At 32.5% G+C, this 16542-nt stretch overlaps 1 protein-coding gene across 1 annotated transcript in view; it reads right to left on the bottom strand.

The window, feature by feature from the left end:
- SRFBP1 (serum response factor binding protein 1) overlaps positions 1 to 16542 on the bottom strand; it is a 56106-nt gene that overhangs the window by 30855 nt on the left and 8709 nt on the right. Inside the window, exons 2-3 of the mRNA XM_010971529.3 lie at positions 15356 to 15444; positions 14190 to 14262 (exon numbers count right to left, since the gene is read on the bottom strand). Coding sequence (XP_010969831.1) covers positions 14190 to 14262; positions 15356 to 15444 — 162 coding nt within the window. The remainder of the gene's footprint in view (positions 1 to 14189; positions 14263 to 15355; positions 15445 to 16542) is intronic.

The raw sequence follows: 16542 nt of genomic DNA, 5'->3' as shown, positions 1-16542 counted from the left end.
TTGATATACTTTCTTCACTTGACTTACAGGACCCATGTTCTTGGCTGTTTTTTCTTAGCCTCCTTTCCTAGTTCCTCCTCTAACTACCTTAAGAATAGACCAAGATTCTGTCCTTGGTACTCTTCACTATCACCTAATATTTAGTGATTTCATCCAGTTTCCCCGATCTTAAAGATGACATACATGTCAACAACTCCCAAAAGCCTATCTCCAGCACAAACCTCCCTTCTGCACTCCAGACTTACATATCAAACCCACTACTTCACATCATCTTTCCTACTCCCTCTACTCTGCTCTATTTTTCCCACAGAACATCATCTCAAAATATATATAATACATAATTAACTTATTTATTATGTCATCTTCCTCAACCCCCCAGAAAAATAAATCACAAAAGATCAGGAAATTATTTTTCCCCCCTGAGGTACAAGGAAAAGTATAAGTCATTTGGTAAATGCCCAAAATACTTCTTATCAAAATAGATACTGAAGTTATGTTTCTTATTAGGTATTATAAACTGTTAAACTGAGTATCTCAGTTTTACCTTTAGTATTTGGTAGAGCATAAAGCCGACCTGCCAGTAAATACTGCTCCTGTTCAGGCACTGAATGAACTACAAAAGAGTACATTTAATAACTATGTCTTTCATTCAAGTTTATTATTTTTTTAAATTTTCTACATTAAAAACAAACAAAAAAAACCCTGTTAAATCTTTATTCTTGTCCATGCTGAGATGTGAATCTAAATCACTATCACACGTAATACAGAACTTCATGTAGGTAAACTAGTAAAATAATCTAAAAACTTTGTATCACTTTATTCTATAAGTGGTTTCGTTACAAATTTTCAAAACAAAGAGTACTGAAGATAATGGCTATCTTAAGTAATATTTCACCTATGTTATTTATGTGGAGCAAGACTACAGAGATTCAAAATCTTAAAAAAAATTATTAAAAGAGTACTATGCTAGGAACATTGATACTGCATATTTTATTTAACTCCCACAGCAAAGAAGTCAAAAGGAATTATTTCCACTTTCAAGTTGAAGAAACACTCAAGGACACACAATTAGTTAACGGTACAAAGAGTATCAATGCAATTTGTTAAAAATTTTAGGAAATGACACAAGTGGCTTTATTCTTCTTTGCTTTTATAATAATACCCTTTCACATCTTAAAAGTTATTAACACATTGTTGATTTTAGTTCAAAAAAACTCACTATATGAAATTCAAATTATTAAACCTAAAATGAAAAATAAACTAATAACAAAGTCTCAAGCACTATGATTAGATGGAGGATAAAAAAAAAAACTAAAAAATTACCAAACAACTTTGATAATCTTCTTTTTGATTAGAAAAATTTAATGTACTTTGTTATAATCTCTTAGAGCCTTCTATTGTGCAGAAGACTAGGCACTGTTTAAAAATACAAATTACCAGAAAGAGCAGCATTTCATTTTCAAAATAGCATGCAAATGACCTGACAAAACACAGAGGAAGACACAATACAAAAGACTGTTAAAAACTGATCACTTAAGTACTGTAAGTATGAAAATGAAGTAAGCAGGGCAATTTCTCAGTGCTGTAGCCCTCAGTGGTGGGAATAATAAAAGGATACCAAAATTCCTGGGGGGGGGGGGCGGAGGTCTTTCTCAAATTGCACAAACCTCCCATCCATGATGATATACGCCCCCAGGCATGAATCTTCATGCATTTATCCTGTCTCTCCCAACAAAACCACTGGTTTAGAGGATGGTGAAGCCTGTGAAAATGACTCACTCTGGTTTTGTTAATAGTGTGTTGACATGGTGGTGAATTCTGCTTTGTTATCAGATAAGCTAGAGAAACTTAAGAACAGTATATGGAGGTGATATAATGTTGACTGCAGTATGCAGACAGACATGGGGATGAGAGATAAAATTGGTCAAGAAGAGAGAGGCCAACTGATGAAAAAACCTTTAATACTCAGGAGGAATCTGACCTGGTCTGGTGGACAACTGGAGAAGATAATTTAGGTTGTTGACTTGGAGAGTGATACAATAAAACAAAATAGGTTTACCATTAGGAAATTTTTACCAGTGTCAGGTTTTTGCTGGCAGCCAGTTAAAAGAATTACTAAATATCTACAAATAGTACAATAGTCTTCCCTTATCTGTGGTTTTGCTTTCCATGGTTTCAGTTACTCATGGTCAATTCCAGTTCAAAAGTATTAAATAAAAAATTCCAGAAATAAACAATTCGAAAGTTTTAAATTGTGTGTCACCATTCTGAGTAGCATGACGAAATCTTGTACCATTCCCATCTGTCCTGCCTGGGACATCAATCATCCTTTTGTCCAGGTATCTCACCCATTTAGTTATTTAGAAGCCATCTCCTATCAGGTTGACTACTGAGGTATCACAGAGCCTGACAGTAGGCAATTTAGATACACCAAAGAGAAGCTGTAAATTTTTTCTTTAAATGAAAATGAGAAAAAAATAAAAAAGCTTATGCTGAGGTTGCTAAGACCTATAGTAGGAACAAATCTTCAATCCATGAAATTAAAAGGAAGGAAAAAATAAATTCTAGCTAGTTTTGCTGCTGCACTTTAAAGTGTAGAAATAATGGCCAAAGAGCGTGATAATGCTTAGTTAAGATGAAAAGCCATTAAATTTGTGGAAGACATGAACACGAAACATATTCCAACTGACGTCAATGTGTTGCACCAGAAAGCACTAAGCCTATGGGAAGACTTCAGCAAAGGATCCCCTGAAACAAGTAATATCAGCCTCACTGCAAGTAAGGGATGGTTACATAGATTCAGCAATACTTTTGGACTAAAGAATATAAAAATGACTGGAGAAGCTGCATTTGCCAATGAAGAAGCCACTGCCACATTTCTGGCAGAGTTGAAGTTAAGGAGAGAGACCCCATTCACGTAACTTTTATTATAGAATATTGTTATAATTGCTCCATTTTATTATTAGTTATTATTGTTAATTTCCTACTGTGCCTGATTTATAAATTAAACTTTATCACAGGTATTTATGAAAAAACATAATATATATAGGATTGGGTACTATCTGCCATTTTAGGCATCCACGGAGGATCCTGGGATGCATGCAGGTAAGGGACTACTGTACTGTCTTACTTTATTTCCAAGCCAACTTTTGTGTTTAAAGTTGACTCTTCAAATTCTAAAAACTAAACAGAATTCATCTTTCAAATATAAATTATTTTCATCAAGATATGAAAATAATTACTGACATGAAAATAATTAAAATTTCAGTGAGCTAAAATCAGCTTGCATAATTCAAAAGTCCAAAAATTTGCATTTCACTTAAAAGGAGATATTAACTAAGCAAAAATATCATCAAATAATTTAGTCAAATGAAGCTCAAAAATCACCTTGTCACGATATAGTCCTATCTCTCAAACAGAAATATCTTTCAGAAAAAAAGAACAAAAATATGTGTTTATCAATCAAAGTAATTAAACATGATCACATTTTTATAACCTCCCATCCTGAATCTAAACTGTTCTTGGCACATAAAATGACCCATTTCTGTCATGTTCAAAGAGGCAGGCAGAGAAATGAGATAGGGCAACCCAAAGATTTTACATAGAACATTTCTGCATTCTAAGGAGTAAGTGGAGTCCAAACATTCATTTGTTTAAAGGGGCATTATTTTGTGGCAAATTTATGAGAAGTAAAATATTTAAAATCACTTATTTTTGTCTTCTTAGATTAACATGCTAAGAATAAGAATTATTAGGGGTGGTGAGACGTACATAGATATTATTTTTTATTATTTAGTATATCAAATAAAAAAGGACAAAACAACAGCTTGGTATGAATCTATTATATTCACTGTTTTACTCCTAATACGTTTTAATCTACATATACTTGCAAGTTTAGGTTTCCTTACCGAACCCCAAAGAGTTAAGGAAACAAAGAAAGAAAGAAACAAATACCTCAACCTTAATATAAGATCATAGCACATTTTTCCCCCACAGTGGAGAACCTAGGAAACTCATCGAAAGGTCTTAGGGAAATTATATTAGGTGACAGAGGCAATCTTTCTCTATAATTTTAGGATTATGACTAAGATGTAGGGATATGCTAAAAGGAGTATAGGGATGTGTTAAGAGAGCAGTCTTTCACTGAAAGAATTAGGAACACTTTTTCAGTCTCAAGAAAGTCAAACTATTTGTTATTACAAGTTCTAATTCCTTCGAAGTATCTTCTCAAGAAACTTTAAGTTTCCAGTAGTCTTTTTCAAGGGTACATATAATTATAAAATACATACTCATTTCTTAATTATATTTCCATGTGTCAATAGTTTAAAGAGCCTATATCAAGTAATACTAGAATAAGGTTATATTCAAATTTGTTTTAAAAATACAGTGCCAAACTGGGTAAGGAACAAACATATTTTGAAACCTAATCATTGTTACCAATTCATAGTCCCAAGGGAATTAATATTTTGGTATTTAGCTCCTGGATGTTATTTCTAAATGTTAAATGGACACACAAATTCCTTTATGGATAACAAGACACTCTACATCTTTAGGAAGGCTCAACTATTCTAATTACATAAAATTAAAAATAAATTCTATTTTTTCCCAAAGGAGCCATGATGATATATTATTTCACTAGTACTTTCATTTTTGAATTAATAGTGATGATTAAAATTACAATGCAAAAGTGCATTTATCACAACTAATTATAATGTTAATAGAGTCTTATAAACATGGGTTACTGATTTAGATAAATTTGAACTGAATCCTGGCTTTGCCTTGCTCTAGTACTGTAACTCTGGGCAAAGCAATTAACCCTTAAATCCCCAGTTTCCACATCAGTAAAATGAAACTAAAAAGGAATCTTGAAAAGCTACTATGAAGATTAGAGATAATATATGTAGGCTATAGCAAAGAGTATGGCAGAGTAGGTACTCGATAATTAATAACTCAAAGTATTATTAAGTTGTTTATGAGCGATGTTCTTATATCTGAAATGGAGCTTCCTAGTGCTATAAATAATATGTAAGTCTGGAATGTGAAGTTGTTGCATGAAACAGTATCCTTGCTATCTAATTAGGATTCAATTAAAGACTACCAAGGAAATCATATCAATTTGATAAATCAGTAACATTAATCTTTTTTATTAAGCTTTTCCAGGAAACCTTCCCTGATTACTAGCTAGAAGCAATCTCTTGCTCTTTTACAATTTTCAAAGACCCTATAACTTGTCCTGTTTTTAAAATTGTGTATACCAGCTCCTTTCTGTGACAGTGCAAGATTTTTGCAGAGCAGGAACAATTAATCACATGGTTTATCACCTTCCATAAGGATAGGCTTAATAAATGCCTCCTTAATACACGAAAAAAATCAGTCAGTAACTGCTTTCTAATTAGTTATCTCACCTCCAGTCTCATTTCCTTTTAATCAATCCTCCACTGTCCTTCAAATTTCTCTTTCTAGAAAACACATATGATAACTCAAAACCTTTTGATTACCTACATTTCCTAAAAGGTTTTCAACTATAATCTTATCTACCACCTAGCCACCATCTTCAATTATTGTTCCTCCTCTCATTCTATATTCCAGCCACAACATTAATTCATTGAAGAAACACTTGCTAAACATCTGCTTTATGCCAATTAGTGCACTAAGCACTGGAAATAGAAAGATAACATTCTATTCTCAAAAAAGGAGACATACAAATAAATAATTACAGTGCAATGTGCTAAATACTATAAAAGAAAAAGAGTACTGAGCAGCCTTTCCAAATCAAACCATGTACTTGCAGACTTCTGTGCTTTGTTCTTGGTGTGCTCTACTTACCTAGACTACCATTTCCAAAATAGAATCATATTTATTGTTGAAGTTCTGCCTCAGTGCCACCAATTCTAGAGTCTTCCCTAAATCCTATAAGTAATTAAATAAATTGATTCCTTCTCTAGGTTCCTACAACTCTTTGATTATAACACTGGTATGGTATATATATCAGAGAGACTCATATGCTTGTTTCCCACAGAACAGTATGCTCCCTGACAACAAATCTATTCATCTACCTACATAACAGGTTCTAATTTAAAAAGTATTTAACTAACCTGAGCACATAATATGGAAATCACAATCTGGAAATTCCTAATCTTTTTTTCATTTGTACATTTTTCTTTTCTGGTTGCAAATTTTATGGATCATAGAAGACCTATGATTGTTAACAAACTGGGATGCTATCTTAGATTGTGATGAAGAGAATAATTGTTATTAACTACAACCCAAACTCTTAAATTTTATTTTAATAATTGAGTTTCAACAAAAATCAAGGATTAAAAAAATGGGAATTTCTCTCCCTACTTCACCCATATATATTATTAATATGCCTTATAAAGGGTATAGTTAGTTTTTACAGAAGAAATGGGAGAATGAAAGAGAAATATACATTTTCACTGTAAATTGATAAAAAACCATTTTTATTTAGAGCAATCACTACCCTTGAGATTACTTTTATTTACTAGAAGACTACAGTTTACATAATTTAGTGGTAGGTAGAGAAAAAATAAAATTCTTTATAGTCAAGGGAAAAACAGAACATTACTGAGCTTCTTGCCATAACAAAATATTAATTCTTTGAGTAGCAAAACACTAACATTAGTTATTCTAACATATAGGAAAAAACATAAAGAATACAGAGTTTTCATTATAATAGAAATCTAACAACGTAAAATATTGATAAGGAGTATAAATGTTTGAAAATAATTTGTCTCCGTTTAACCCAAAATTCAGGTGAAATCCCAGCTGAATAAAAAGAAAATCCCATTTTTCAAAAAGTTATTTACTGTTCTTATTGTTACTTTTCTGTAGGGCCTTTTATCTCCCACTGTGTGTTTCCAACAAAATATGTTGTAGTATTCGCCTCTTTTCTCAATCACCACATTATTCCCTACTGGAACTGTGATAGTAGCATTGGTTGTCCAAATTTTTTTTAAATTAATAGTTGGAAAAGGGCTCTGGATACTTTCACAGTTAGTAGAAATGTTCTGCCCAGGTTGTAAGTTCAAATTTCCAAAATTAAAAAACTTAAAAAATCAAATCAAAACAAAACAGAAAGAAATAAAAAAAACCTCTTTTTGGAAAAAAAGCTCATGTGATACTCCTTCCTTCCTACCCCTATCCTGTTTACACATCCAGTAGCCTTTGAACTAGGCTTATCCGGATGGAAGCAATTCCAAAGCCAGTTTTTTATTTTAAGTATATATAATGACTCAGTAAATGGTAACAGGAGTTCATCATTTTTACAAACTAGGACCTGTAACTTTTTGTTTGTTTTCAAATAGAAGCAAGAAGGTTCAAAAGCAGAGAACGCATACCACTTTTATTTGCTACAGCTGCTCTAATTTAAAAGACAAAAATATTTTAAGGTCACCATAGACTTGATACAAGATCTTTATATCAACATAGCTTACAACGAAAATCATGACCCCTACATATTAAGGATTTCAGGAATATGAACTATTCAAAACACTGGCTTAAAGCTGTAGAAACCACATGCCAGGAAAGCAAACTAGAATTCCAATGTGATGATCTGTTGCATGAGTGTGAGGAAAGTGGTATATACTGATTTTTTTAAATAACACTATGACTTCCTGTTTATCATTTCAAATGTCACAAGCTAAGTACAGAAGGATATTAAATCAGGGCATCTTGCTCTGCCTTCAGAAGCAATGAAAGTTCTCCCTTTTAAAAAATTAAATTAGAAGTTAAGTGGCATTAGAGCACTGGCTAAGTTGACCATAAAAATGAAGAACCTATTCATTCTTCTGTTTCTGATAATTAACATTAAACCAACAAACAAAAACATACTATCTGAAGTCGAAAGTTTTTATCAAGGATCTTTAAAGTTACCTAAAGATTTCAAGAAATTACGATAATGTATTAGAGGAAAAAAGCTCAATAGGAAGTACAGATTTAATAAAAGAGACATAAATCAGACTTACAGTGTTCATCCTGTAGCTATAAAAGACCATGATGTGGGTATGCTAAGGAGTATGGGGAAGTAAACAAGAAAGAGAAACATTATGCCTCTCCCATACTTGGACCACTGTTTGCAGCTACTAGGTTTCAGATGTAAAGGAAGAAAATATGAATGTGGAAATGATTTCAGAGTTTTGAGATTTAAGCATCTTTTTATAGAAAGAAACAGGATGGGGAAAAGGAAGTAGGAGAGAAGGCACGCTTTGGATCACATAAGCAAGAACAAAACCCATTCTGGTTCTTCCAGCACAGTTCTGTAAAGTACTCTAGACCACAGAGAAACTACAAGTTGAAAAATTCATCAATAATCACAACTGAATAAATGAGTTTACATTTTAAAACTAATATTGCTAATTTTGAAAACAAGAACTACAACAGCGACATCAACACCTAGTTCATTGTTCCACTCTCTTGAAATAGTCTTTTTCACTTGTTTCCTAGAAACCATACTATCTTGGTTCTCTTTTCCTTCATTGGTTACACTTTCTTGGTCTCTTCTACTGATTCTATCCCTTTAAGACTCACATTTATAGGTCCTGGGATGCTTAGGTCACCACCTCCCTGTTTTTAAGCTATTTACAGTTACTTCTAACTTCAACTACTTCCATTTCTGTGTATGACAGGCTAAGGTACTAACAGATAATATGATTAAACCTTCCCTCAAAAACCAAAGCAAAACATAAAATCTGGACATACTACAAAAAGCCCTACCTGAAGGTAAAGTAGAGTAAATGGAAGAAGACAAGCTCTGACGGGAAGAGTCTAAGCACACTGGGAGTAAAGATGGGAAGCTACACAAGTCACCATCTCTTCAGAGTGTAATCCAGACCTAACAGCAGTCGGCACAGTTCAGGAGCAGCGGTCACAGAACATATGGAAGAGTGAAGCCTGAGTACCTTATTCACTGAGAGAGCAGGGGAAACCCAGAAGGGAAGGGACCACACAATGGATCCCTAAACCTGAACAGCTCATGCGAGGAACAGATTTCAAGTAGCTCGCTAAAAGGCAAAAGATCTGAAACTGAAGCTACATGTGCTGTCCCAGAAACATTGTTAAAGCCTATTTCAAAAGTTAAGTGATAAAACAACCACTCAACTTTTCACTGGAGAACAATGACCAAACTCAGAATCTCTTCTACTTGATCTTCATAATGTCCAGGGTACAATCCAAAATACCCAGCAAATGAAGGACCAAAAAAAAAAAAAAAAAAAAAAATTTTCCTTCTCTACAGGCAAAGATGGCTATTACCACTATCCTTGATGTTACAAAAAAATTCTTTTCAGTATATTAAAATCTTACCAGAGATATAAAAAAATTCCCAGCAGAGAAACAGAAACAATAAAAGTGTTAACTTATTCAGCCACAGATCATCAGTCACTGGGTAAAAAGACCCCAAGATATTCACAATGTCTCAAAGTTATCATCTCACAGATTACTTAAATTCAAACAAACACAAATAAAAGATGAAACTATCAAAATCTGGCAGACAACATCTAAATCAAGTGACTAGAATGCACCATTATCAGTATAGGGACAAACATGGATGTGATACAATGTATTATTATATTGTAGCATTATAAGTTTTCTATAGGTTTGAAATATTTTCCACAAAGTTGGAGGGAAATACAAACAAAAGAAATAAAAAGCCAAAAAGCATACTATCACAAATCAGAGGCAAGAATTAAAACAGCTGTCCTGGGATCCACTCACTTCCTTTACCAAGAGGAAATTCAGGGAAAAGTAGGTGCTGCAGTTTAATCTACTTGTTAATATACTGATAACTGGTAAATAGGCTAAAGGTTTTTTTGTTAGGAGGACAACGCCTAACCTGAAGAATGCTCTTAGCAGGATGGCCCCTGTTAAGGACGCTTATAGTAAACAAACTCAGAATCTATGGCTTTATGAGGCATGGAATGTTGAAGAATATCATGTAAGCTACATAACCCTGGGGTACAGAATGGATAAGTTTCAAAATCTAAATTTTGAAACTGCTATTAGGTAATAACTAAACTTCTTCATGTAAAGAGCTCATCTACTCTGCACTAGCAAGCACATATCTGCTGCAGAAAGGAAGGACCTATGGAATCATGCAGAGTCCTAGACATCTAGCTTCATCTGTGCCTTCTGATTGCATCTATCTTTGAAATTATTAGTAAAGCTAGATTTCTAGTTAAGATTTCTAATTGAGTCTGATTTGATAATATGATTCTTTGGATGGGCTTATAAATAAAAGATGAAACTATCAAAAATAATTATAATCTTAGGTTAACAATCCTATTCATACTATTACCTTAGTAGAGTAAGGGAATTAAATGTTAATTTGATACAAATAATCAACACTGTATACATTCAGGATAAAAAAGGCATCTTTTACCCTATGGAGAATTTCTTTTTAAGCATTTATAAGGGAAAAAAACCTTAAAACATAGTATGTGAAATTAGAGAAAAATCTCAATAACTTTTTAAAAAGCATCTATAACCTGAAAGACCTCAAAATTCTAATTAATATATGGATATATATGACAATAAACCTGCAACCAAGGCGTGAGTGCAGCTTAGAACACTTCTAAATATGTCCTCTGAAATAAGATTCTGCACACTTTACAGTTGCGGTGAAGTTCAAATGATATGATATACAGTTGACCCTTACTAACATGGGTTTGAACTGTCTACTTACAGAAAGATTTTTTTTCAATAGTAAATTGAAATTCAACCAAGGTTGGTTGAATCTGGCGATGGGAAACTGCAGATGTAGAGGGCCCATGGTAAGTTATACCCTACTTATACCCAGATTTTTGTCTGCACAGAGGGTCAGCACTCCAACCTCCACGTTGTTTAAGGGTCAACTGTAGCTATTTATATTATTTTGATGATAGACTATTTTACATGATTTTACACAGTACCTCTAAAGATCATAATCTACACCATTTTCCTATTTTGTGATCCACTGATGACAACCACTTAAAAACAGGCCATGATGGAGGATGAGACAAGGCAATCCTAACAGATGATAAAGCTCAAAGGAAGCTCTTAATAAGAGCTGAACATGTAAAAATAGAAGAATGAAACAAAAAGTGAAAGAGTTTTAAAAGAGAGAAGTAAAGGCAGCAGGCAGAGCAAGATCTCACAGAAGATATATAAATTCTCACTGCATGGGAATATTCAGCATAAGGAAAAGTAATGGACTCAGAGGAGAAAGGAAAAAAAAGAGGTACTGGTATATTTAGCTATGAGGAATTAAAGAATCTGAAAACTTGTTACATATCTCTGGGCCCTTCTTTCCTAGAGGGCAAGTATCAGGTTTATTAAATTATCTAATTCAATCTCTAGGAGAGTAAGAGTCTAGATATATTTGAGAAGTTAAAGTTTCATCTTAATGAAGTAGTACAGTGACATGGCTAACATCATCAGCTTTACAATTAGTTATTAAGCTCTAACTTAATATATGAGTTAACGCCTAACAACTATCTGACTTTGAACAAGCTGCTGAATGAACTTCTCTAAGCCTCAGTTTCCTATTCTTTAAGATAGGGATAATAATGATATCTACCTCACGAGATAGTGAATATAAAACACAAAACATAGTGCCTGGTGCATAGTAAATATCCAGTAAAAGCTAGTTATATTTCCTTTACTGTTAAGAAAAAGATTTCTTGTACATTTTGATTAATTTCACTGTATGCCTTAATTTTACTATCTCCTTCTCTAAATAATCTAGAGATCTGTAAAAGTCAATAAGCTACTTTAATTTCCAAAGAAAAAAGGAACTGTTTCAGAAACCAGTGTATATACTAGTATCAAAATTAAAAGTACGAATTTTATTAGAAAAGGCAGCAAAGATTTCATATTTATACATCTCAGTCTATAAAACAGGAACCTCTCATTTTATAGTGTCATAAAGATCAGGCCATTTTTTTTTTCCTTGGCCAGGAAAAAAAACAAACTCCCATTTCTAAAAATGTCCCAAGTTTTTTTCTTAAAAAAGTCATCTTGCAACAAAATACCCTATTATCATAGAAAGCAAGTATAGGACAGTACGTCATGAACAAGACTATAAAAATGTAGTGGTATATGAACCAAGAAAAAAATTCATCTGGAAAAATGAGTGTAAGAAGAGGTTTTTCTCCGAATTTAATTAAGACTGTGAGTTTTCTGTTCTGTGATTTTTTTCTTTGATACTCCCATGAACATGATAAACAGTCAAAATTAAAAATGACCTTTCAATTTTAAAAAATGCTTTAGGTATTTGCTTCTTTTAGAAAAGCATACTAATTTTGTAAAAGAAACATGAATGATGAAATCTGATATATAAAAAAAGCAAACATATAGATTTGCCCCTTTTTTTTCTGGTTTTTATATTTAGATTTAATCCACTTTCTCAACAGCATTACAAAAGGAGTTGAAGGCAGAATATCCAATCTAAACCAATTAAACACTGACATGAATTCAAGGAATATACATACTATTAATTTTATGAATTCAAGGACTATCCGGGTTATAAATTTTAGCTTTCTGTGAGGCAACAATTCCATAGTGGTCTTATATAAACACAAGGAAAAATTAAAAAAAAAAAAAAAAAAAAACCAAACCAAACCAACAAACTAAAACTATGGTTATGATACAGCAATCTCGTAAACCAATGAACTTTAATTACCACTGAGTCTGATTTCCAATTGCTGATGAGTTCTAAAGAATAACAGAAAGCACGTTTCACATACAGATCAAATAGGACAACTTTTCTTACTAATTAACTAAATTAAATTCATTATTGAGAGTCAGAGAAGGGAAGTAGTCTAAAGAGTAACACCTTTTGTTCTGAAACTCTTGATACACTATACATAGGTTTATTATATATAATGCATCCTTTCCACAGTAAAGTAAAATCAGCAATTATATAGTAGCCCAAAGCCTCTGAATAATTTAGGACTACAAAAATGACTATTCAGAAGAAATTACAGGGAAAATTTAGGTAAGGAATGTAATTTGGTAAGGACCTTGGTTAAAAGAAGGTGAAAGACACAAAGGAATAAATCATAACTTCCTACCTTAGTGTTATCCAAAAAAAAAAAAAACTCTAAAGATTTTATTTCTCACAGGAATTTCATGGGAAAAAGAAGGTATATGAAAAAGTCTAAATGGATGTGCAAGATAAAGTGATAAAAATGATAATTCGGAGTCAGAGTATTTTGAGTGAAAGACTAGACAATAAGGGGATTAAAACTTTGATGTGTCAAATGGATTCCATGAAGTTTGCTGTCCCGTGAAAATAAAACAAGTAAAAACACCCCAAAAAACTGTCTCACACCAAAGAATCATGCCCTACGTGTGTTTCTATTCAAATCAATTGTGAAAACTTTGTCTTGTAAGATATTTTATAATTCCCTCAAAACGAAAAAGTGGTGAGAAGCTTTGATAATCTCAATCAACTAAAATATTGTTAGAGATTCTCTTGCTCTTTCATCTATCTCAAAACTTAGAAGTTCTACCGTAATGTAATAGTCAAACATACATGCAAAATGACCCTGCAATTAAGGTAATTGCTGGTACCAAATGTTGTTTTTAAGTTCTGCAATAAAACAGTCTCCCAGACATTTAATAGTATGTCATTTGGTAAATGAAAGTTTCCACAAAGTAAGAACAGTGAGAAGACCTAAAAATTATGCTAGTGAAGAGTCTGGCTGAAAGAAACAAAAATACGGATCATTTTGGTCCAATACTAATTTTATTTCAAGTTACTACAGAGCTGAATAAAATGCTGACACCACCACACAAAAATTTATTGAGTTGGCAATAGGCAAAGCATGATGTCAGCCACCAATATGACCATCCACATTACCAAAGAGCATGAACTTAACTTAGATTTAAAGTTACAGTAAAAATAAAAATCTTAGGTATGAAGTATTATTAAACATAGATGAGTTTAGTTTAGCATAGTTTTGACTCAAATTAGTCTAATACTTTAACAAATTCAGTAAAAAACATAGATAAATGCAAGCTTAAACATATTACAACTTCCTAAATGCGCTACATGCTTTACCCAACAGACCTACACAAATAGCCTTAGTCAATTCACACTAATTTTCAAATACGTAACACCACACACGTATAAAAGGTAGGCTGACATGAGAGATGGAACACACACACATACAGTCCATACAAGTCCTTACCTTCATGGCATGAATTTCTTCAAGCAGTCGTTGTGCTCGTCTTTGGTTTTTTAATACTGCATCTTCGGTACCCCTGCAAAATACACATTACAATATGCAGTCAGAAAAAGCACTTATCTTAGATTCATATAATGAAATCTCTCTATTTCTTTTAGAAAAACTGAATAAAGCTCTAAATAACACTGCTGCTCTGTCATCCTACACTGCTTTCTCCTGCCCTACCCAACACATACCCCAAATCCATCAACAAATCCAAGTTTTTGGTAATAATAAGCACTGTCCAGGCATTATATTAATGACTATTATCACTGATAGACACTTTGCCTTCTAATTCCTTAATGGGAAGGTCAAATAATACATTCCAATCAACTGATAAATAGCACATTGTATTTCATATAATGTACGTTTCATAAGCTACAATTATGTTTCATAAGCTACAATTATGTTTCATAAGCTACAAGGCTGGATATAATTTTATTAAATAAAAATTTGTCCTCTGGAATGAAAGGAATACATAAAGATGTTAAACATATGACTGTATCAGAGAGGAGGGCTATCTTCTGAAACATTTACAAAAGAAAGAGCAAGAAATTAATCAGAAACAAAATAAATTTCAAGACTAAGTATTCATGCTTGAAGCATAAGAACTATAACATACTTTTTCTCTAATACCAGTGACATCAAAAATACAAAATATTATTTTTTCAAAAAATTAATGCAACATAATATTCTGACAAACATTTCCATAAGGTATTAAAGATTTCCAATTAATTAGCAATTCAAGGAATAAGATGATATAAAATCTTTACAACTGATTCAAGGTATCACTAGATTTGTTAAACTACATCAACATCTTAAAAAAAAAATTTCTAATAACATAAAACATGTAAATAATCCCAAAGGACTTTCATTTTGAAAAAGCCAAAAGGAGAGTTTTGAAAAAAAGCAGAATTCATCATATATTTTAAGTGAATACAGGCCAAACTATGCAAGGACATGCTGACACAGCACACTTTACGTCACTCAGATCCTGTCCACATATAAAACAAAGTGCTGTATGAATAATATATTTAATTATTTCTCTAGGTCTCCAATTTTGTAAATACTGAATAAAAACAACTTTTGACATTTTATTAGTCATAGGACCATTATTTTAAATGACTAACTTTTTTGACTTCAGTCTGTCAACACTCCTGACAAGTTTTCGGATAACCAAAACTCGGATTCTCTTCACTTCTTTTCTCATCTTCACAACCTTCGAGGAATAAAGCCAAAATTAGAAAGACTATTAATTCAAGAAGAAACATACCTTATTTTGAGTATTATTATAGAATAAGTCAATCACTTTAACCAAAGTTTTGTTTAACTATATTCATAGTTTGATAAAATTAAACTTCTTTCATAAATAGTGAATAAGGAATAAATCAATATTATAGACATATCTGAAGACTTATGAGAAACAACTTATGATTAAAAAAAAAAATCATAGCATTTCCAGTGGTTAGTATTTTAAATTACATTTATACCTTATTGGGCTTGGAACTTAATGAACTGGACTCACTGAGTACAGAGACCATCATATTCATCTTTGAATCTTTGTGGTTTAAAACAAAGCTTCACCCATAATGGCAGGAATTTAATTTACTCAGTGAGGTATTAACAAAAGAAAATGTATAAAAGTGATTATATTTTACTTATTTATAGAAAACCTTTTTCATTTATATTTAGTAATAAATTATTTCAACCAACCATAACTTGAAAACACAAGGGGGCCCACGTGCGTGCACACACACACACACAAACACACACACACACACACTTTAATTCATCCCATTAGAGAACTATGCTGAATTCTAAGGACAAAAAAAAAAAAAAAAAGAATTATTGGCCAAGAGATGGAAATATTCTAACAATAAAGAACTACATGTTACAATAGTACTTAGTACAATGGGATGCTATCATTCTGAGTTTATGTTTTTTCTATCATTGTTAGGAATCGTACATCTCGTAATTCCTTCTGTAATGTCCTTCATCCCTTTCTCCACTTTAGGAGGTACATAAAATTCAGTTCAGATATAATCTTTCCTGTGAAACCTTCAATGACTTCTTCAGTTAGATAACAATGCTATCCTTGGTGTTCCCACTACATTTGCAGTTAGCACCCATCTCACTGTACTGTCACTAACTGCTCCTGCGGCTATCTTTTTCTATAGTTTATGAGCTCCTGAAGGACAGGGGCCTTACAATATTTACATAGCATTTTCTGTGCCTTGCAAGAGTGCCTGGCACACACAACTCTTAAATTCTTCCTGCCAAAATAACAATGTCAACATCATTCTGTTTTTCCAAGGCT

This window comes from Camelus bactrianus, chromosome 3, assembly GCF_048773025.1.
Source record: "Camelus bactrianus isolate YW-2024 breed Bactrian camel chromosome 3, ASM4877302v1, whole genome shotgun sequence".
Lineage (NCBI taxonomy): Eukaryota > Metazoa > Chordata > Mammalia > Artiodactyla > Camelidae > Camelus > Camelus bactrianus.
This window is presented reverse-complemented; position numbering and strand designations above follow the sequence as displayed.